The sequence below is a fragment of the Nelumbo lutea genome, chromosome 2 (genome assembly GCF_056320005.1).
Source record: "Nelumbo lutea isolate HS-2025 chromosome 2, American lotus-T2T, whole genome shotgun sequence".
Lineage (NCBI taxonomy): Eukaryota > Viridiplantae > Streptophyta > Magnoliopsida > Proteales > Nelumbonaceae > Nelumbo > Nelumbo lutea.
The window spans coordinates 3,597,405-3,621,538 of NC_142685.1; the positions used below are offsets into that span (position 1 = coordinate 3,597,405).

Sequence of the window (24,134 nt, forward strand, 5' to 3'; positions counted from 1 at the left end):
CGATTTGGTCGGGTTATCTGACATAGAAATCGAAATCGACCCAATGTTAAGCAAAATCGACCTGGTCGGTTTGAGTCGGGTTGGGTCGATTTGGGTCAGTTTCGGTTCTAAGTTCATCCATGTGATAAAATCTTGTTAATTTTAAAAACAATCATAAATTGAACATCATTTCAGCCATCTCCTATGATAAAATTTAAATGAAAAGTGAATCACAAAAGTTGTTCATTAATCACTATTCACTAATCCAAAGTTTCTTGCAACCATTCAAAAACTAGGTGGCTTAATGGGCTTTGGAACTTTATATTTGAACTAAGAACTAAGTCGGTTTACTTCGGGTCAGCTTCGGTTTTCACACAAAGAAACTGAAACTGACCCGAATCATCGGTTTAAGAATTTGCACAACCCAAAGCCAACCCATACTGATGAAAACCCAACCGACTTGGGTTGGGTCGGTCCGGTAGGGTTGGGCCTTCTTATGAACAACCCTAATTCCTACGTGTTACTCACTTAAGGCCCCATTGAAGTTTACTTTCAACCATTCGATAGGCAACTTCTTCCAAAAGATTCGGCAAGGATTGTGAATTCCACCTTGTAGTCTACTATTACTTCAGTTCTCCAATCATAAGTCTGTGTTTGGAAATGATGCAAATATGTAGATTGTAAAATAGTTCATATAAATTGTAAAGTTGGGTTAGTTTTGCATTGATAAATTTATCTTCTTACCAAACAAACTTTTAGTTGTAATGGATGTAAATATGAATTCTAATAAAGCATATGTTTTTTAATCAAAAGCACACTTGAATGCAAATTTACTTCTTTTTAATTGATGTACTTTTACATCTTATTATCTGTGTAAATATGCATTGATCATTCATTTGTCAATGCATAAATGAAATGTTATAGGCAAAAGTAAACTAAAATGCAAATTTACCCTAAACCGAAATTTAGATTCAATTTGCATCATTTTCAAACACAGTCTCAATGACTTTCAACCACTGCAATCTATACATCAGTTGCATGAGCCACTACTATTGGATCCCACCAGCTATTTTCAATAATAGATGTATACAGACTCATATTCTAGATATGTAAAAGAATCATCCCTGCTTTATCAAAAGTAGAGATCAAAGTAGCGTTCTTAGGATTTTCCACATGGGCTCACTCTACAAACCACTGCCGTAGATATTTGCTTATATCAGTATCAGTGAGAATGGATAGATTTGATTACAACCCAACAACTCCTTAGGCAGCACAAAACAAAATGAGTTAAGGTGTTGTTTGACAAGTTTTTTAGAAAGATACTTCAGCAACTCAGATGACTAAAAGACATATTCAGTTTTTGGAGTCTTGTCTTTAAAGATAAAGGCCGTTTGGTAAGCAGCTCGGTGTACCAAACTTTTAAAAATGCATCTAGAGGCTATATATCATGCAGCAAGATCAAAAAATTTCATTTGAAGCTTTTTGAAATTCGGTGTTTTCAAGCTTTTTTGTGCACACACCTTCTCATCTTTCTAATTTTTGGTTATTAAATGGAAATTGAAACCAATTGTTGGTCTTTTGAACATGCCAAAACTAAGAACGCATGAAAAGACTAGCCAAATGCCGACTTTTCAACTTGCGACCCACAAAGGGGGCAAAAGGGGTCCACCCAAGCTATTCACCTGTAGAGCTTACTAGCACCGGAAAACTATGCATCAAACAATGCTACAAAAATTATTGAATTCTCAATATATTAAAAAAGAATCTTACAAAAAGATTTAAATGACATAGCAAATTATTTACTTCATCCCCAAAAGGAAAAAAAATATATAGGAGATTAATCTAATAGCAAGCAAAGGGATAATAAAGGGCAAAATTGGGTTCAAAAAATTAACCTGCACATGATGTCACGTCCAAACAAAGTGCTAACATAAGGGAGGAGGGCTTTTTGTCCAATGACATCACCCCAAAAGGAAAGTCTTAGTTCAATTTGAAAAGAAAAGGGATATTTCAGTGTTTAGGAGAAATATCAGGGGAGGTTTAAGTTTTTGCCCATATAAAAGAGAGAGAGAGAAACTTATCCATGATGGGGCAGAGAGACTTTATGTGATCTTCCAAAAATTTCCATTTTTCATAAAAAAAGAAGTCTCCCGCTTTTATCATACATGAATGCTTGTTCATATACTTTTTATTTTTCTTTCTGTATTTATATTTTGGTTTCTATGTTTTGTTTGGGAGCTTTTTTTTTGAGAATTTGCCATGGTTTTCAAAACCGGACTGGACCGAAAAAGCCAGGAATCGATCACCTGATCGGTTCTGTTTTTCCCCAAAACTGTTGATTTTGATCAGCAAACTATTGAACTAGCTGGTTAACCGTTCAAACCATTCAAACGGTTTTGACTGTTTTCCAATTTTTTTTTTAATTTTTTGTCAGAATGGGCCGATTATAAAATGGTTGGACCATTCAAACCGATAACAAACCCCTAACCGGTTCGGTTTTAAAAACCATGGAGTGTGTCTCTCACTGTTTGTCCTATTCTTCTTCTAATCTTCTTCCCCCTTTATCTTATCCTTCAGTTTTTCCCTAATGATAGTGTAGTGGTAGAGGCAACAACAACAATAACGGCAACGATGGCATCATAGTCATTTCCTCTTCCTTCCCATTCAGCCATTCGTCCATTCTGCCATTAACTATTTACATCCCTACTGCCATTGATATGCCTAGCGGCAGAGGCGTATAGGTACTTAAATACACGAAATCAGTTTTCTTTTTTTCAAATTTTGATTTTTGGAGAGTTAAAAAAAGGGTGAGGTTCCAAAATACATTTTGGAACCTAAAGTATACCATATGATACGCTCGATACTTTGCCTACTGCTGCCAGTAAAGTTGCATTCACAAGTTGATGTGTGAATAGAAAAAGAAATGACAACAAAACAAAGAAGAGTTTGCTACTCTGGTAAAATTCAAACCTTACGTGAATATTTTTCAAATAAATTTTAATCACTCAATATACTTTCATTGCTCAATACAAAAGTTGTTCAAGCTTCTTTAAGGCCTTTTTTTTCTGAAGAAAGAGGTCTTTTAGCAAGTTTTGTCAATACTTGAATAGTGTTTAATTTCAGATTTTTTTTTTATTTTATTTTCTTTCTAGTATAAGAAGATTGCTACTTGATTAACATATATTAGATTCTGTTAAGTGTTAACTAATTGAGATGTCGAGGAGGACAGCTATATTCCATTTGGTACTCTTCCTTGCTTAGCCATGGAAGTTTCAGGGATGTAATCAGGTCTTATCAATTTAGACCCAATTGTTTTAATTAATGATCAGCTTCGTTCTGAGACTGAAATAGGTCCTGTTCAGAACCGGAACGAGAGAGAGAGATTCAACCCACATTTCAAGTGAGTGGCTTATAAGTGGATGTATTGGATACTTAGATTAGGTTACGTGGGTTAGAGTCAGAAACTGCAATCGCTCTGAGGAGATCGGCTTCAGTCAGTACAAGTTGGGTTAGAACACCATTAGAACAGCCTTGTATTAGGAACATCTCCATATTTCTATGCTTTATTTCATAGGGAGATATTCCTAATACAAGGCTATAAAGACTGTTCGAGCGGAACTTGTACTGACTGAATCCGGTTGTCCTGTTTGAGAGAGAGAGAGAGAGGGTTACAAGTGAATGGATTGGATAGGTCACGTGGGTTGGGGTCAGAAATTGCAACCCCTCTTCGAAATCACAACATTAAGAGGTGAATTACCTTGCTTTTCTAGCTTGTTATTGGTACTAATTTCTAAACCCATCAGAAGATTAAACAAGTAATAAATAAGATTAGAAAAATTGCAGTACTTTTTCAACAATACTTAGGCCTTGCTCGTTTCATGAGAAGTAGGGGTGAGTAAGTTGGTAGGTCCCGGAAAGAAGAAAAAACCCTCATTTATTTTTCGATATTAGTGGATCCTACAAAAAAGAATGATTCTCGAACGACTCATTTATTTGGGGAAGTAATAGACTTGGATAAATTACTTAATCATGCATATCAAAGATGTCAATATGTGATGGGACAATATTGTCCCTTCAATAATGTCACATTTTTGGATAAATTGGTCACTCTGCACCTTTACTTAAAGAATAAAAAACACTGGTAAGTGCTCTTATCCGGATAAGAAACACTTGCTCATATAAATGCATTTACTCAGGTAAGTCATTTTACCAAGACGCAAACAAGGCCTTGGTAAATAGACCAATTTGAAGTCTAAGACCAGCCATAGAAGTTGGATTCCCTAAAGTTGTGTTTGGTTTGAAGGAAAAAGTAGGGAATGGAAGGGAAAGTAGGGAAACCTTTTTCTTTTTTTCCCTACTTTCCCTACCTTTCCCTTAGGTTATCCCTACCTTTCCCTTAGGTTATCCCTACCTTTCCCTACTTTTTCCTTCAAACCAAATATAGCCTAAATATGCAAATATGCAGAGTGCAAAACCTTATATTTTGTATTATTTTATATGTATTTGTACTGTACATATTTGCATTTGTGCTCTTTCCAAACTTAGCCCAAAGTATAAATTTTGTATCAGATAAGAGTGCAAATCATAATTACAAAACAAACAAAAAAGTGAAAATTTTGTATGTGGTTAATATTTCTAAACAAAATTGCCATTTTTTGGTAGCTTATCATGTCTGAGCCATGTCAAGGGCAATTCAAAAGGCAACACAACCTATACAAAACCACATATGCAATTTAGCTAAAAAGAGGCACAGTTTCTGTGGTTAATCGTTGAAAAAACTTTGGCCTCCCTTGAAGGAAGGAAAGACACCTTGCACTGATGGATAACAAAAACCATGTTGCGAGAGATTCTTTTAATTTCATATGATACAGAATGGCATGCCCATGTTTTCCACCGGCCCAAACCTAGTGTGTAGTCTCCCAATTGAACCAATCGAGATGCTGTGTAAATGGAATAGCTGTAAAAGAAAATCTGTTTAAAAGAGGTTTGGGTGACTCAGACCTCTGTGATAGATGTGGTAAAGAGCCTGAATCCATTTTACATGCTCTCCTATTATGCGATAAGTTAAAGTGCATCTGGTTGGGATCGGGTTGTGGCATAAACCCAGACTTTGGTTTGATGTTTCAGATTTTTCAGGGATTGGCTGATGAACATTGTCTTTCAATTAGGAAAGGCTAATTTGAAGCAACTAGCAGATATTGCAATGGTTCTGTGGGGTATTTGGAAAGATAGAAATCTTTTCCTTTTTTGAAAAAGAAAATATTAATCCTCTGGTTGTTGTTTCATTTACTCACTGGAGAGATCTCTTCTTTGGCAGCAGAGATCAAAAAGCTCTTCCAAAATTAGTCAGAAGAAAGAAGACTTTTTTAGGCTCCACCGGGTCAAGGAAAACTGAAAGTTTACATGGAAGGTGGTTTCTTGGAGTCAATCAGACAGGCTTCTTTTGGTCCTGTTAATGCTTCTCTCCTAATGGCTGAGGCCAAAGCTCACCTTGAAGTGGTCCTATTTGCAGATCAGACGAACAACTCAGATATCTGTTTTGAAACTGATCTGATTGTGCCAACTTAGTGAAATCTTTGAATGATCAGATTGTTTGCAAAGACCCAGAAATATCGTTCTGCTGCAGGGATATTCTACTTATTGCAAGAAGAAGAAATTTCAGGTTTCAATACTTGCCCGAGGAAGGCAAATGGTGCAGCTCATGCTGCGGCAAAGTTGGGATTTTGTTCAAGTTTTAAATCTAATTCGTCTAGTCCTTTTTGTCTCAGATGTATTGAATTTGGATTTAGCTTTCTGTTCTTGTTCTTCGTTTGATAGTTAGGTGTTATCTGTAGCCGTTGTTTTGTTTTTTCTGTGATTTATGCCTGTCTGTCCTGTGGCTGTATCTGTGTTCTTGTGTTAATGAATAAGACAAAACCTGTATAGATAATTGTCAGCCACAACATTTCTTTAGGAGAGATGGTTCCGGATTGTGTATCCTTTTTCCATGTGCTAGTTAAGCCCTCTCTTGAGAATCTGATGAATGAAAATAAACAACTAGTCGAAGCGAAGCCAAAGGGCGGGGCACGCACTGAGCACTAGTGAAGAAAAAAGAATGCAAATTCTGGTTACGAGGTAAAATAAAACCTAGAGCGTAGTAAGACCTGAACCAACTGCGCTACGAACCAGAATTTGCACTCCTATGCATTTGGATAAAACGTTAATACAAAATTTATGAGAGGAACCGGTTATGATATCATATAATAGAAATATAGAATTAAATGGTGACAATTGACAAACTTAATGTGATTTTTTTAACAAAAAAATTGGACATTTTCAATTAAACTACAACCAAACGGAGTAGGCAGAACAGAACTGTTCTCAGGAAACCAGGATGCAGCTAATTGCCACATCCCACTCTTGCCCGTCATTTAGATATTGGGATCAGATACTTGTCAGATAAATTCATTAGGTTAAATCTGGAACGTTAACAGCTTAGTCTATTTCCCAGACCCCTAATGCACCCTCTTGGTGCTAACTGCTAAATAGTAACATCATTGTATTAAAATAAGAAACAGTGACGAACATGACCGAGAAACAATAATTATCTATTAGTGTTCACAAATTCAGACAGTTGAAATTTCAAACCAGAGGTTCCCACATCTTGCAAATTTGTCGAATATCTTGAAAAACACAAGCCCTTCATTCCTATTTAGCATGTAAAAGAATTAACAAAAAAGAAAAAAAAACAGAAAAACTACTAACCTTACAGGAAGCCACCCTCCGTCCACTGGGCATCTGATTTCCCATTCTGTTCCCCCAGGGTCTTACTGGACGAACCTGAGTAAAAACTCTCATAGCTATCATCTTTAGCATCATCCCACCCAGTCCAGCTGTCACCATTCTGAGATGATGCACCCTTTCTGGGCTCGTCTTTTCTATTGTCTTTGCTGTCCCAGTCATCCCAAGAGCCAGAACTGACAGAGTTGAACTGTCTACCCGACGAGGAATACCCTCCAGAAGAATTCCACCCCTTGCTCTCCTGTCTGAACTCCTGATAATAGCCATTTCTCTCGCTATCGTTTTGCTGCCAGTTATCAGCCTTCCAAGTAATGCCTTCTTTTGTGTATTCTTCAACCTTCTGTGAAGCCATTGCCATGACTCCTTTCATAATTCCCCAGGTCTTTTGCCCAATCTCAGTAGTTTTTGCAGTGACCACATTTACTGTCTCATTTACCTTGTAATCATAACCTCCATCTCTTACCTGTAAAACAGTTGTGTATTTTACTTAAATAGAAATTTATTCATATACTTATAAAATCATCAAATATATATACCAGACAAATGGCAGAGTCGCTAAAAGTAAATATTATTTGCAGGCATCTACAGTACAAAAATTTATGATACTGCTCAATAAATAGAATATATGTCTAGAATAACCCAAATTAGAATTAAAAAAACATACTGAAAAAGCAAGTCAGGTTGTGCTAGTGAAGAGCTTTCTTAGGCAATCAGGTTCCAAGGTTAAATGGGCAAGGCAAATGCCCCCGAGTGACCCAATGATCAAAATTGAGAGGGAAATCTAAACTACTGATAATTTGTAACTTTAAAGTGTAAACTAAAACACTTATGTTGCTGCGTTTGGAAATGATGCAAATGGAGTGTAAATCCCGGTTCAGGGTAAATTTGCACTCTGGTTCACTTTTGCCTGTGTTTGGCAAAACAATACATTTATGCATTGACAAATGACAGAAAACACATTTTCCAATGCATATTTACATTGATAATAAGATGTAGTACATGCATTCAAGTGGGCTTGTGATAAATAAAAGGCATATGTTCTATTGGAATTTGTGTTTGCATCCATTACAGCTAAAAACCTGTTTGATAAAAAGGTAAATTTGTCAATGCAAAACTAACCCAACTTTGTAATTTATATGGACTGTTTTACACTCTACATGTTTGCATTCACATTTATTTGCATCGTTTCCAAACGCAGCCAAAATAAATAAATAAATAACACTTAAATGGTAACATAGAATGAATGACATCAATTGAGTTTTCCATATACTTGAACCCATAAGTTTGCAACTGAGATAGAGTCACTATCTCAGTGTCAAAGAACAAGAAAAAGACTTCACTCCCAAAATCATAAAGAACATCATTTCCATTTCTTTTAGGTTAATGCCATTTTAAATGGCGAACTTGTAAAACAAAATGAAATGAAATGATTTCTTTCCAAGTGGTTCTGAGACACACATCATTGCTTGGCCGTTTGGTTTTATATGTTATAATGACATATATTATTGCCTCCTCGCAAATTATGAGTATTATCCCATTAGATATCGGAATTTATAATTTATGAACTATAATCCATTTTTTATTTTCACACTTAATTGTGTACAAATTTTATAGGGATATAGCAATGTAATATGAACACTTGAATGAATGAATGTAACTGGATTCTTCAAGAAAAAATTCATAGGCAGTTCTCTCAGTAAGTGATCAGCCAGGAATTTTGAAAAAGGAACCCCATCCATTCAGAACCCAGGCATCAAGAACCCTTGATTGCAGGATGCCATGTAGGGAGGGAAAGCCTTTCTACTTGGTTCTTGAAATAAATCTCGGTTTTGTCTAGGTTTAGAGTTCTAACCTGTACAAACAGAGGAAAGAGAAAGAAGAGCCAATGGAAGATGACAGGAGGAGGAGAGAAGAGTATTCTCTCCCAATTGGCTGATCCATTATATAGTTACCCCTTAATCATACAATGACATACCATACTTCACTAAGTCTGGGGGCAGCAACTTAAACTAGGGAAACTAGTAGTATAATAATAAACATAAAAACAAAGTGAATAGACTAAAATACTTCCGAACATCTACTCCTAACACTCACCCTCAAGCTGGAGAATGATGTAGGAATGTGGATATGGTGGTGAGGGTCGAATACCCAAAGGTTTGAGGAAAATGAGGTTGGGGGAAGAAGAAAATGGCCAGAGCCTCAAATGGGCTGCGCTACATACCCTCCAGCAAGAGATTAGGCCACTGTAGTCCTCTACAGGTTGCCAATGATTTGAGAGAAGCGAGAGGATAGGGAGAAACTGAAAGAGGATTTGGGACTGATGGTGTGAGGGTTCTCTAATTTATTATTTTACATTTCCTATTTATTAAGTGGAGAAGTTGGTTTCTGGAATCTTCTAATACATGCTTACCTAGGTTGATTATTAGACTGGACCTGATTGGATGATCTTGGCCGGGTCCATGGCGGTTTGCAAGTCTATGTTCTTAGACATGGATATCATACATACACAGCTTGTTACAAAGATAAGTCACTATCACCCCATTCAAGCTCTTATTGAAAAGATCAGCCCATTGACCATCTGACCAGACAGAATTTATAGTAGTATTATTCATCGACTTTTCCTAGTCCCCAAATAAAGTGACAATCAACCTCTATATGTTTTGTTTTTTCATGAAAGATTGGATTGAAACCAAAACATAGTTTTCAAGGCGCCAAGGCGAGGCTAGGCGACAGGGGGGCACCTTGTCACCTAGGCGGGCGCCTAGTTGATGGATTTTTTTAAGTAAAAACATGTATCCTAGGGTAATTCCCTAGGTTCCATAATCATATTTCCTTAATAAATATCCATAATTTTCATAAGAAAAGTATAAACTTCATGTTAAAGTATAGAAAATCAACATATTCATGAGAAGAAAAAGAAGAAATAAAAGAAAATTAAAAAAATATAGGGGCTGAATCCCTATTTCTGTTATAGGAAAAGAAGAAAAGAAAAGAAGAAGAAGAAGAAGAAGAAGAAGAAGAAGAAGAAGAAGAAGAAATCAGTATATACACACACAAAATAGTGAAGAAAAAAGAAGAAAATGTGTTGATTGGACAACATTTTATGTTCTTCCTTGCTTATTGGTTCAGGGTTTGAAGTCTCTGAGGGTTCAATATAGCATTTAGCAATGTTTGTGTTGATTAAACCCTAACAAATAAGAAAATAATAAAAAGAAATTAGTATATAAACACAAAATGAATATTTTAGTTTAAAAATGTCTATTTTATAATTATAACCTCAAAAAATTAAGAATATAAAGGTTTTTTATAACACACTATAGAAAACTTCATGGCGATTAGGCGAGGCGAGCCTCCAAGGACGCCTTGCCGCCTAGGCTTGACAACTATGAATCAAAAACACCTTGATTATTCTAACCTATCATCCTACCACCTCTAGAACAACCACAACCTCCCCCTCTTGTCACTACTAATGCAAACCTATCATGCCCAGTAACAGTCTCCATAGAGACAAAAGACACCCAATGCACACCAGAAAAGATGTCCTCTAATGATGGAAGTTCAACACCGCCTAGAATTTGGGCACAAACAGGTTCAAACTTTGGTCTCAATCTTGAAAGAAATCGTGCTACCTCAAATTGCTCTCTCTGTTGTTGTAATTTGATATCTGAACTTAGGGGCTGATAAGTCTCAAGTTCATTCCGTATGTTCTCAAGGCTAGCATAGTGATTCTCTACACCCTTAACACCCTGTTGCAGCCGTAAATACTCTTGAAACAATTGATAGATATGTGTAATCTTGTCCTTTAAAATACAGCCTCTTAGCATGCTTCCAAATTTCTTTGGTTGTATCAGAAAACATAAAATTGGCACTGATCTGTGGTTCCATCCTATTCCACAACCACATTAATATTTAAGCATCTTCTTACTCCCAATCACATGCTCACCAGTCACCACTATCCGCTGCTGGTTTCTCATTCTTCAAATACGTCATTTTCCCTTTTGCCTTAAGGATGACTTCCACTGACTTGGACCAAGGTATATAATTAGTTCCATTTAGCTTAATGGTTGTCACCTTTAATTGAAAATTTCCAGATTGAACTGAAGTGTTGGACTTATTTTCACCACTACAGCACTACCAGATGCTGCCATGATGATCTTATAACAGTTAGTCAAGGAACAACAGCAAAGAGGGAAAAAGCACAGCTTGCTGCCCACACTATGTCAACAATCAAACACTTTTTTATGCTGTTACCCCACAACGACTATTAATCAAACACCTTTCGGACAGAATTCTATGCTGTTCACACTCAACACCACATCTAAGGTTTCAGCAGCATATGATCATCTAAATATAGCACAAGCACCACTGCAGCACATCTAGACTGCACTCTAGTCACATACCAAAGCACATAACCTTCTTGGTCACCACTACACACACCACCAACCTGTCACCCATGGTGACAGCACTAAAGAAGAGAAGAAGAGGGGAGATATAAACCAAAGAAGCCCTACTAACCTGTCTCCCTTAGTAGAAACAAATCAGAGAATGTAGAACAAACCCAAAGAAGTGGTTGCAGCTTTGGAAAGCCCTTCTTAGTTCTCTGATAACATGAAATAAATCTCGGCTTTGTCTAGGTTTAGAGTTCTGACACACAAACAGAAAAGAGAGAGAGAGAGAAGGGAGACAGAATAGAAGCAGGGAGGAGAGAAAAGAATACTCTTTCCCAGTCGGCCGATTCATTATATGGCTATCCCTTAATCATACAATGACAATACTGCCCCTCACTAAGTGTGGGGACAGCAACTTAAACTTGGACAAACTAGTAATAAAATAATAAGCATACAACAATGTGAACAAACTAAAATACCCCTGAACGTCCACTCTTAACAATTCTTATAATATGTGGTAGTTCCATTGCTAAATCACAGATATAAATTAGCATTATTGCAACTCAAACTGGGGCCCCAAGATTGGAAGATAGAAAGGCAAGACAAAATTCAAGAAGGATCAGTGTAACCATCTTGGTTGCCATGCAAAATGTAAGCATTCAATTTTTGTTTTGCATATACAATGAATAGACCCATTTCAGTATGTTAAGAAAAACTAAAAATGAGCTGAATTTCAAGAAAACATAAAATTACCATGTTCTAATCTATTCTATATACTTAAAACACAGTTGTCCACATCAGCTTATTCTCTCTCTTCCTCATATTACTTCTCAACCCTCTTGAATTTTGTGGTTTTTTTCTGCATTAAAAAAATCAAACATGGGGCTATTTAAACCCATCGACAACCATTTAAGTTTCCTTTTTATTGGGAATCTGAACTAAATCACTCCCCCATAGAACATAAGGCGTCTTTTAACACCAGTCTGTGCATCAATGGGTCTCTTCTGGTAAATATCTTATAAACATAGAATGGAGACTTTGTATTCTAAATTCTAAAATGTAAAGAAATATTACAATGGAATCATTCATTTAAGATAAAGTGGTCTGAAGAGGCTATACCAATGAATTACAATCATCTCCTTTCTACCCTGCTTGTTTCACTGTGAAAGGGGCAAGAAACTTAATCTATAAAAAGTCAGCTACATTTTTGGCCCTTTTATGGCCAAAAACATTGTTTTCCGCCCTTTTACATAGAAGCAAAGTGGCAAATGAAAGACTCCAGTGAAAATCAGGGATTCTGAGGTCAAACAAACAAGGAAGGGAAAAAAGAATGAAAGAAAGGTGGTCCTTACAGCACTGTCTTTGGGTGAAAAATAACATAGTGGCATAGGGCTAAAAAATTAAGACTCAATTAATCAGAAAGGCCATATACCTTGGAAGTGAACTCTTTTGTGCCTGCTTGGACAACATTAGCAGCAGACTGAGCAGCAGCAGCAGCAACAAGAGATAGCTTACCAAGTCCCTGAAGCAAACAGGTGGTGAAAAGATCAACTTACAATAAAATAGCAGTCAGAGCAATTAACGTCCAATAATCATATCAATGGAAATGGATGGAGACTGGAGAAAATCATCCATGTGGAAAGGAAAGAAGAAGAAAAGCGTCATCTATAATGTTTCTGTCAACATTCCAGACCCAACTCCTAAAAAGAAAATGACACAATATCAAATGATGGAAACAAAGCCTCAACCATAAAATTGCAGGCCCGTTTGGGAGGGTTTTCACGTTGCTTGAGCTTCATTGACTGAGTTGCTTTGGAGAAGCTACCAGAAATAGCTACACTGGAAAGTCAAATTCTCAGCTCACAAGCATATGTTTTTGGCTTTCGAGGTTTTCACCAAATATGGCTTGAGGGCTTTCTATGTGGGGCCTACCTTTGAATGCCAGAAGCCGCTGCATGAAAGCCCTCCCAGACGGGCACTACTAATATGAAAGTTCCTGTATGATTCATGCAAACATGCAAGCCTTAATTTTTCATATAAATAACAAGAAATTGTAACAACTATTAATAGAAGGGGAAAGCCATTAAGAAAACTGAATTCTTTGCCTATTCTAGTAAGGAGTCCAAAAGGACCCAAGGAATATATGGATGTCTAGTATAGAGTCTATAGACTATAGAGTATCTCATTTACAACCTCCACCATCTTCTCATCTTCATATATTATCAAAAATCCCTCGATCCATTCCAGGTATCAATCAAAATAATTAAAAAAAAAATCCATTCAAGACTGTCCAAGCAACTACATATAACATTCCCATGGAATCCATCCTCCACAGGTGAGCTTCAGAGCCACCCAAGCAGATACCACATCTCTTAGTTTTCCTGATAGTCTGATACCACACATCACATACCAAAAGGATATATGAATTGATCCACATACTACGAACAAGAAGGCCACTTATGTTGGCACCAGGAATTTCCAAATTAAAGAACAAAGAAAATAAAACTTGCTTTCAGACAACAACACTAAAGGATCATTTATCACCCATAATTCCTTGGCTCATTTGGTTTGGATTTGGATTCCTGGTTTGTAATTTATGGTCTTTACGACCCATTTCTGCAAGGTTTTATAACCAAAGGCAGCAACTTTTGGTATTTGGAGTCTTTGCGCTTACACTCTTGACAGAGAGAAGAGGTAAAGGAAAATGCTGTTTGACCTTGTAAAGCACCAGCTATACTAAATCCAACAGAACTGACCTGCAAACTGATTCATTACTGAACTTTTTTGCCAATTGTTAGGTCCTCTAGAAAATTAGACAATGAGTATCACCTTCCAATGTGAGTGGAGAGAAACCTTCCTACATTGCCAATAAGAGCAGTCATAAATCCACTTACCAGTTGTTTTCAAACTGGCAACGCATGTAAGTGGGAACTACAATGTCATAGTCCAGACTGAGATCTTATGAAATTTTCAATAATCAGCAACGTTCTTAATGAACAATTGTTTTTGAAAAGATGTGGAACAAGGACCAAAGCCAAAAAGGGAACCTTACTGTGTGGATCATGGTGTTTATTGACTAATAAGTCTCTATTTGAGGCTATAATGTGTTGATTAAGAAATCTTGGAAACAACATAAACTGAACTGCAGCATACATCCTTCAAAAAGTAAACCTCAAATCCCACCCCAATCTTAAATAAAAGCTATGCATTTGTGGATCCTCCAAGGTTTTACTCTTTCTGCACTTACAAACTTAGACCCAACATACTCATCTCTAAAAGCTTCCAAGGTATATACTTGTTCACTCTAGAAGTAATGATCTTTCGCCAATCTCATTTAAGCAAAATAATATTTTGAATTTGTCATGAAAAATGTATTCGTGTTTGAGTTTCTGTTTCACAAGTAAAAATATTTGTTGAAGACAGAACATGGGAGTGATAGAGCATACAATACCATATATGCAACTGAGCCATGCTTTATCACTTTTATCCAAATGAATCAACTTCAATCAGCACTTCATGGGAACTATCACAATGTCACCTTAGATAAGGAGCATAGATAAAAACAAAACCTTTAAAAGCATTCCCCAGGATAGAGGTTGTTCCTCCAGGTAGAAAGATAGGATTGACATATAGAGAATGCAAGATATTGGTTGCAGTTGAATCCCAAACAAATATCTTGAGATGCCCCAAATATAATGCAAGGCAAAACATTCTATAACAAAATTTATAGCATTTGATTGGAACTCTGACACAACTCAACTCAACTAAGCCATATTCGGACTATATATGGCATTGGCTACATGAACCCTCTTCTGCCATTCCACTCTGTTCAGTGCCATATACATTGTTATATTGTAGGCCCTCAATCATTTTGCACCAGTCCAATTCATGTCCTCTAGGACCTCCATAGCTCTTCTAGACCCTTCAACTTGCAACAGATCACTTCTTTTCACTGGTGCTGTAGATGGTCCCCTTTGCACATGGCCAAATCACCTTAGTCTACTTTCCCTATCACCTATAGGGACTGTTCCTAAATTCCTAAGGATATGCTCATTTCTGATTCTATTGTTCCTAGTTTTCCCACTCATCCATCTAAACATTTGCATTTCTGCTACATCATCTTTTGGACATAGGGGGGGGGGGAGAGTGGAGATTAAATGTCTGGTTGACAGGATGTTGAGGTGGGTCATCTTCAACTTGCAACAAATCACTTCTGTTCACTGGTGCTGTTTTGCACATGACCAAACCACCTTAGTCTACCTTTCCCTATCACCTATAGGGACTGTTCCTAAATTCCTAAGGATATGCTCATTTCTGATTCTATTGTTCCTAGTTTTCCCATTCTTCCGTCTAAACATTTGCATTTCTGCTACATCATCTTTTGGACATAGGTGAGAAGGGGGGGGAGTGGAGATTAAGTGTCTGGTTGACAGGATGTTAAGGTGGGGTAAAAGCTTAGGTCTGTTTTTATTTATTTATTTATTTATTATTATTATTATTTCTTTTTTTTGGGGGGGATGGGGGGGAGAGGACTTCGCTAGAAGGGCTTTCGAAGCATTTGAAAAAGAAGAGGGAGGAGATCTCAAGGAAGACCGCTGTTGGGGAAGGAGGAGATGCATGGAATGAAGAAGGTGGACAATATGATTATATTGATGAAGACTTTTAAAATGCTGTTCAGGACTTTCTATTGTACCCTCTTGTTCTTGTTTTTACCATATGTTGGGCGAGTGTTATCCTAACACCTGGAAGATGCTTGTATTTGGCCTGTTTTTTAAAGTTCTAATAAATTTTTTATTTTACTTTTCAGAAAAAAATTCTTTTGGACATATGTTGATTCTTAACTGCCCAACACTCTGCTCCATACAATATTACTGGCCTTACAACTGTTTTATAAAATTTTCCTTTTAACCTAAGTGGCGGTTCTCTCATATCACATAGTACTCCAGATGCACCCCTTCGTTTTGTCCACCCAGCTCTGTTTTATGAATGCTATCTGGTCATACTTGGCTATTAAACAACTTTATATACTCCACTGAACCATAAAAAGAAGATAAAAGAATAAGCAACAGTCAAGTTCAAAGTTCAAACAATAAAAGAAAGGTGCTGTGAATTTTGCAACTAGGGCTGCAACCTGGGCAGGCTCAACCTGAGCCCAGCTAAGTCCAACCTGAACTTTTTTCAGGCTTCAGGTTCGGCTAGAGCCTGAAAATTTGGGCCTCACAAAATTTTGTGCTATGCTTGGAGAAAAAAAATGGGCTTGGTAAGATGGACAAAAGTTGGGGGACACATAGTGGGATTAGGGATGAATTATTGTCTCTTTCTCAATATAAATAACACAAACAAAATCATCTTACTATCCACATTGGGTGGACATCAAAGACCTTGATGGAATTTCTTTTGATAATTAATCTACCAGGGATTATGATTTTAAACTTGTCCAAAGAGAGCGAATAAATGATCAGGAACCCATCTTTAAGGAGAGGTTTGAGGGACTCATAAATGGGTTTGGCAGATGAGCTTTTTTCTCTTCTAAGCTCAGTGTATCTGCATTAGTCTTGGCTTGATAGTAGAATTTGGTTGTCTTCCTCAAGTTGATTTTCTTGTTCTTCATTTTTCAATACTTTGTTGAACTCTAATAATGTGGTTAATTATTTTCCTATTAAAAAAGTGTGGTGTGATCTAGTACCTCCAAAGGTAAGGGTTTTTTGTTGGGAAGTGGTTCTCCGAAAGAATTAACACTTCGGATGTGATTCAAAGAAAGAGACCAAACTAGTGTCAATCCCCACATGTTTGTGGACTTTGCTTGAATAGTGGTGAGATGGTGAAACATCTATTAATATCTTGTCCTTTTGTAACTCATGTTTGGGAATAGTTCTCTTTTCTCTTTGATTATAGGTGGATTCACCCCTCAAGTGTGGCGGACCTTTTCGACTCTAGCTTATTTTGACAACGAAAGAAGAAGGGAAGGGTGTTGTGGAGAACAACAAGAGCAACTATTATTTGGGTAGTTTGGGAAGAGAGAAATAACGGGATTTTCCAAGGGCAAGAAAAAACATCGCTTCAACCTGTAGAAGGGATCACCATCAAGGCCATACATTGGTCGAAAACTATGGACCTCTTCAAGGATTTCTCTGTAGATGACTTGCTCAGAGGTGAACATAGTAGCAGGTTCCTCCACTCATCCTCCAACCATTCATGAGGATGGAACCCCTCCTTTACAACATATTGTGAAATTGAACTTTGATAACTGCTCTATAGGCAACCCTAGTCCTTTAGAATTGGGGGTGTGTTTAGAGATGTGGAAGCAAGAGTCTTTGCCCTTTTCTTTGGTCCAACAGGTGAGGGTGACTCACTAAGAGCATAATTAATGGCACTCCTTCAAGGGCTCAAATTAGCTAAACAATTGGGATTTCAATAGTTAGAAGTGGAGGAGGATTCAAAATTGGTCGTTGGTTGGATGCAAACAAATAATTTGGGCACTTGGTCCCTTAGACAACATGTAAAGGAAATTATAAACTTGACAAGGGAGCTCAAAGCACAGTTTAATTGGGTTAGGAGGTCAGCAAATGGTTTGGCTTGTGCTTTAGCAAAACAAGGGGTTAATAGGGAGACTTTATTTTGGGCATGTTTGTATTTGATTGTGTTATCAGAGATCTTCTCTTATATTGGGCCTTTGATTTCTAGGGGTACATTGGTGGAGAGTGGGTGAAGAGCAAATAACCAACATTCTGGCTCAACCCTACCAATTGCCTACATGGTCCTAGATTCCTCCATACCATGAGAATTAGGGTTAAAATCCTCTTACATGAGTACTTTGACACTGTGGGTCTATTTGGTTCGTAGGAATAGGCGCTTTGAATTGGACCAACCGTTTGGTTGATCGAAATGGGATTCCCCCATATGGGGAATGGCCATTTCTGACCCCCATAGGAATACGGTTCCCATTCCAACCTCTCTATTTTGTATTTTTTTTTTTACAAAAAACACATCCATCCATTCCGAAGCACCAATCAACCCTAGTCCTGAGTGTCTCCTTCAAACCTTCCTCCATCCAAGTAGTCATCACCGATCACAATCTCTCGTGAGGTAAGACCGCTGCCAATTGCCGACCAGATCTCTTCTTCCCAAGGATGAAAGTATCGGTATCGGGTATCATATCGGACAACTCGGATACATATACAGATATGGATACACTTTAGACACATGGATAGAGACGGAAAATATTGAAATGCTTGGATACGTTAGGAAACGCATACAAATTCCATAAATACATAAACACTAAATTTAAGGTCAAAGTAACCATAAATAATGTATAATTACATAAGAAATGTATATTTTTAATGGTATATATGAATAAATATATTACAACTAATATGGTATGATGCATAGATATTATACAATCAATGTTTTGAAAATTGTAATCGTATCGTAAATTGTAAAGAAAGCCAAAACGAATCAAAATCGTAAATTGTAAGATTATTTCTATTTTTTACAAACTTAATAACTTATTAAAAAGTTAAATATAGATATATTAAAAGGCTAACTATATATGGGAAAGTGATTTTATACCATTCTTAATCCATATTTACCATATATGTATCTAAAACAATAGAATTTACAACTTATACAATAGAAGCCTAAGATGACATAATCAAGCTTGATTTGAAAGTCAAATAAATCCACATGCAATGGCTATTTAACTTACATATGATGCAAATAAACTCAATGTCTAAACTTAAATAATGTAAATAAACCATAAAGCAATTCTCCCTTGACAAAACTGAATATAAACAAATAAACGCCAAAGTAGAAAACTAATTTTTAATCAAGTTTATTTGAATCACAGTAAATCGTAGGGATTGTAAGATTTATGAATCAAATTGTAGGATTCAAACAAAAACCATAAACTTTTTGCAAAGAAGGGTTCAGACATAAGGCTCAAATTGAAACCCTTGGGATTCATGATTCAGATCATGAATCATATCATAAATCTAAGATTTTAACAACATTGTATACAATTTTCTTGACAATGCATCAACCAAGAGTCTAATACACATATTATATAGATTTTTACAAATTAATGCATACACAAGGCCATTATTATCTTATTTTCTAATTAAATCAAAGACACAAAACATATGCAACTATTGTATTTTAATTATTAAACCAACTATATTATATCTTACAATTTTACTTTTTAGTATTAACAAAAATGTCAACTAAATATTAAGTGCGAATTATAATATTAATTAATAATTTATAAAAATATTATATTCTCGAATTTGATAATTACAACTAAATGTAGATTAGTGGATTTGATAATTTCAATTTAATATTATATTCTCGAATATTTTGTAAACAATATTTTTATTTAATTTAAATTGAACTTATAATTAATAATTTATAAAAGCATATACAATTTTTAATTACTAAAATAATTTTATTATTAATATTTTTCATAAAATTGTTTTATCGAGATTAAAAATCATTTTTTGATATAAATGTGAACTTGATAGATTTTTTTTGAAAAGGTAAAATTATATTAATCAGAAGGAGAGAAGCAAGCAAAACTGCAACGCATGAATGTGAACTTGAATACTAGATAGATTATTTATTCCTTTACTTTATAAAATACCAATTTAAAATATTATTCTTTTTAATTTTTAGTTGAAGTTGTTGAACTAGACATGTTATTTGTTTAGACTTTGGATTCCATGTGGATGCTAAAGTAATAAAATTTAATTTATTTCATTTGTTAACACAAAATGGAGGATGGCTTGGCGGTTTAAGGTAGGAGTATTTAAGACTTGGCTGCTTTGCGACCTGAGTTTGAATTCCATTAACAAGTTTTTTTTTTTTAATTGAGAGAAATGATGCATGAGTGGTATGTATTGATTTGTATTGCGTCATATTGTTGCGTATTGGTCGATAGGACACGAATTTCAATATGCATGACAGAAGGGATACATTTGTGTTTGTAACATATCCTATATCTGTGCATACGGACACTGATACGATATGTCCAATATGGGGCGTATTGTATTGAACTATCGATATTTTAAACCTTGCATCTTCCTCCCCCTCTTCCTCCTCCCCTCAGTTGCCACTACCACTACTAATACCATCAACGGTCAGTATTAGCCCAATAAAAAATCAATCACCCCTCTTCTTTCTCCCATCTTCTTCTAACTGGGGCAAAACTAGAAATTTTGGTTGATCCCAATTCCGGCTTCCAATTGAACCAAACAACAACAATTAGAGTCTGATTATGATTTCTATCTAAGTCAAACAGGCGTCAACAATAGGCGATTCTGATTCCAATTCTTGGGGATTCCCATTTCAGTTCCAATTCCAATCCTGAATCCCATTCTGATTCCATTTCTTCCTCTTCTTATACTTGGCATAGTTTTCAAGGCGCCAAGGTGAGGCTAGGCGACAAGGGGCACCTTGTTGCCTAGGCGATGGATTTTTTTTAAGTAAAAATCACATATCCTAGGGTAGTTCCCTAGGTTCCATAAACAACTTTCTTTAATAACTATCCATAATTTTCATAAAAATTATAAACTTCATGTTTAAGTCTAGAAAATCAACATATTTATGAGAAGAAAAAGAAGAAAGGAAAGAATATTCAAAAAATACAGGGGCTGAACCCCTATTTTTGTTATAGGAAAAGAAGAAAAGAAAAGGTGGAAGAAGGAGAAAAAGAAGAAGAACAAGATGTGGAAGAAGAAATGTGTTCATTAGACAAAATTTTAAGTTCTTCCCTTATTGGTTCAGATTTTGAAGTCATTGAGGGTTCAATACAGCAGTTAGCAATGTTTGTGCTGATTAAACCCTAACAAATAAGAAAATAATAAAAAGATTAGTTTATATTATAAACACAAAAAAATGAATATTTTTCTTTAATAATGTCTATTTTATAATCATAATCTCAAAAAAAAAAACAACAATATAAAAGTAGTTTATTACACAGAATGCAAAACTGCTTGGCAACTGGGCGAGGCGAGCCTCCAAGGGCGCCTTGTCGCCTTGACAACTATGATACTTGGTACGTAAGTCTTGTCATAAAAAATAAAAGAGTATACTGAAGCAGATGGGAGAACCAATAGTTTTCAATTATTAACTAATGGTAAACATTTTTTGCAGCTTGATACGTAAACTGTCGCCCACTTGATCTCCATATATTGTACTTCTTTTCCTATTCTTACCCTATAAGTGTTTCAATTGAACAAACCCTAATTTTCATTTACAAACAAGCTCCTTCTATCTGTAATCCCCAATCCTTCATTCATAGTTTTAATCTCATCCCAATTTCTATTCCCTTGAGAAAGATAGGTTGTCCAAAAAACAAGATTCAACAGAAAATTATCTGGCCAAGTACCATTCTACCTGTGGAAGTTTATTTTGTTGGCATTTTACATCAAGATGAATTTAGCTACTCAAGGTGTTCATATATTGAAGAGAACTAGATTACATGTTCCCTCATAAATATTAAATTCTATCCTGTTCAAAAGAAACCAAGTGACCCAAAACCACTTTGTCTCGATGATATGTGCAATTCTCAACATCAAATGAATCTAGTGAAGCATAAAATTCCCAACATTCAACAATAGGCTTCAGCCACAAGTATTAACGAGCAAATTAAGATGAGAAAATAGAAGAGGATGTAAGAATAAATTCTACTAATAGCTTTTGGCTATTGTAGAAATAGAAAAGAAGAATTCTTTATCAGTCCTTAGTAGGGAAAAGTAATAATGAATAGAATAAATTGTTCTATACAAGGCCTGTTGCACTCTTTTGTAGACCTAGCAGCACTTCCAATTCCTATTTGTACTTGTATTCAAACTTCAAACAAGAAAAATAGAAACTTCCCTTTCAAACTAGGACACCAAAACTGTCTGTTTCTACTAAACATAAGAAAAAAGAAATTACTAAAAATAATAAGTCATCTTTTATGATAAATTGTAATGACAAAAATTACTATAAATACTAATACTGTCTACTGGTCAACTTGTTGACTAAGACTTTGACCATGACTTGCAGAACCTAAAAACCGGCCAACTTAAAGTCCTTAGTTGGAGCATTTCCACTTGTTGGATTGAGCTGAAATTTTACAGTATAGAAGAATCATAAGTGTACTTAAGTGCCACCAAATTTCAGCCAGATCAAACAAGGTTTGCCTGGTTAAACAGTCATTTCTTTTTCTAGTTGATGATGCATTCTGCAGGACCACTAATTGATTCTTCTTTCATTCCTTTCTTCGCTTACATATTTGCATTACCTGGGCCAATAAAGACCTTTTTCGACAACTAGACAAAGGTCATGAGGCCGATTCTAACTTTATCACAATTGAAGACTTACTAGCATTTAACCAACAAGTATAATCAAATATGAAGTAGAAGAAAAATAAAAAAGAACAAATTACAATAGAAAAATAGAAAGGTGCTAAGGGAAAAAAAATCTCTTGCCTGAGAAACAACAGACACGGTATCCTTAATAACATCCCCTTGCGGATTATTCCGTTGAGCTGGCGGAGGTGTAGATCCAAACCCAACATACTTTCCCCCTTGAGAAGGCGGAACCCCTTCAGGCCGCGATTCGTTCTCTGAAATTTTCCTTGCGAAAAAGCTTTCTTTGTTTGCAGCTGAAGCCTCCAACTGAGACCTCGTGTAAATATCCTCGGTCGACCTTGATCTTGCAGGTATTCCTCTCGCGCCACCACTACCACCTCCGCTCCTGAAATCCCCCGTAGACTGATTCCGCCGTATATCCGAATACCGAAAACTATCATCGTTGTCCCAAGTATCCCAACCTCCATTACCGCCCGAATTAGCATCTTTGCCACTGCCACCGCTGGTCTGCGCCAGTGGAGGCCTCTTCTTCCCAATCCCTAACGTTTCCTTAACGACTGGAGGACTACGCCACGGACGCCCTTCAGCTACAGCTTGAATTCTATCGCGGTAAACACTGGCAGCATTGGCGTTGTACTTTGTGGCGATATCCGTCTCTTTAGGGATCCCATATTGAGAGAGGAACGCGTTGAATTGCTCGTTGCCCCCGGCTTCCATCTTCTTGAGCTGGATCTCGGACCAGGAGTCCATGGTCACGGATCGGACGAAGCTGATGTGAACGCCGAGACCACGGTGCTTGCCAGAACATTCAAGGCACATAAAGATGCCGTACGATACAGACGCCCATTGTGGATTTTTCTGAGAGCAATCGACGCAGATCTTGTTGCCTGGTTGCGATTGCAGGTCCCGGAGGCGTCGAGAAGCTGCCATTGAAACCCGATCGATCCAAACGTTCTCGATCGGATTTAGAGAATCCCAAAGGTTAAAAATAGAAATAGGAATTCGGCGGTATGGACCAAAATATCAGAAGATCAGACTAATCCAGATATTTATGAAAATCCAATGAGACAGGAAATCTAGGACAAAGAAAATCAAGGCAGATCGAATGGCGTCTAAGCTATGTGATCGAGCATTCAGAAGGTGCGTGTCGGGGCCGGATCGGTAGATTTACATTAATTTTTTCTCCTTCTCGGTGTTAGGAGGGAGGGAGGGAGAGAGGGAGAGAGGGAGAGAGTCGTCTCTCAGCACGCCCCTTCTCTTCCTCGCAGAAAGTTCGCGTTGCCGAGGCAATCAAAATATTGGCAAAGTACGTACTCGCCTGCTCGGTGCGTGACGGGATCTGCTCCTGACAAATGGGCGCCTCACATGCGCATCCACCGTGCATTGTTAACATCTCGATAACAAATAAGGGAGATATTCCCAATGTATGATAGGATGTGTGAATGTGAGCCGCCTGTGAGGCGTCAGGTGTGAGGAACAGATCCGGTCTCGCTCGGTGCACCGTGTCACCGTCATTATGAAAAATGGAAAATTACCTAAACCTATAAATGCATAAACCCCCATTCATAGCTGCAATTTTGATATAGGCTGCGTTTGTTTTTTTTTCTGTGAAAAATTCATCGATGGAAAAATCAAT

At 36.7% G+C, this 24,134-nt stretch overlaps 1 protein-coding gene across 1 annotated transcript; it reads right to left on the bottom strand.

Annotated features, from left to right (window-relative positions):
• Nucleotides 1–6,545: 6,545 nt before the first annotated feature.
• On the bottom strand, nucleotides 6,546–23,762 carry LOC148868131 (putative ADP-ribosylation factor GTPase-activating protein AGD6). Its single transcript, XM_088969532.1, has 3 exons — nucleotides 22,616–23,762; nucleotides 12,580–12,669; nucleotides 6,546–7,222 (listed from the first exon to the last, which is right to left on the bottom strand). The coding sequence occupies exons 1-3, from the start codon at nucleotides 23,426–23,428 to the stop codon at nucleotides 6,725–6,727; spliced, it is 1,401 nt and encodes a 466-aa protein (XP_088825658.1). The 5' UTR covers nucleotides 23,429–23,762; the 3' UTR covers nucleotides 6,546–6,724.
• Between the last annotated feature and the right edge of the window lie 372 nt (nucleotides 23,763–24,134).

Coding starts and splice junctions, on each gene's coding strand:
- LOC148868131 (XM_088969532.1), bottom strand. CDS start 23,428: ATGGCAGCTTCTCGACGCCTCCGGGACCTGCAATCGCAACCAGGCAAC. Junction 12,670..22,615: donor CCGTGTCTGTTGTTTCTCAG/GCAAGAGATTTT, acceptor TGTTTGCTTCAG/GGACTTGGTAAGCTATCTCT. Junction 7,223..12,579: donor CAAAAGAGTTCACTTCCAAG/GTATATGGCCTT, acceptor ACTGTTTTACAG/GTAAGAGATGGAGGTTATGA.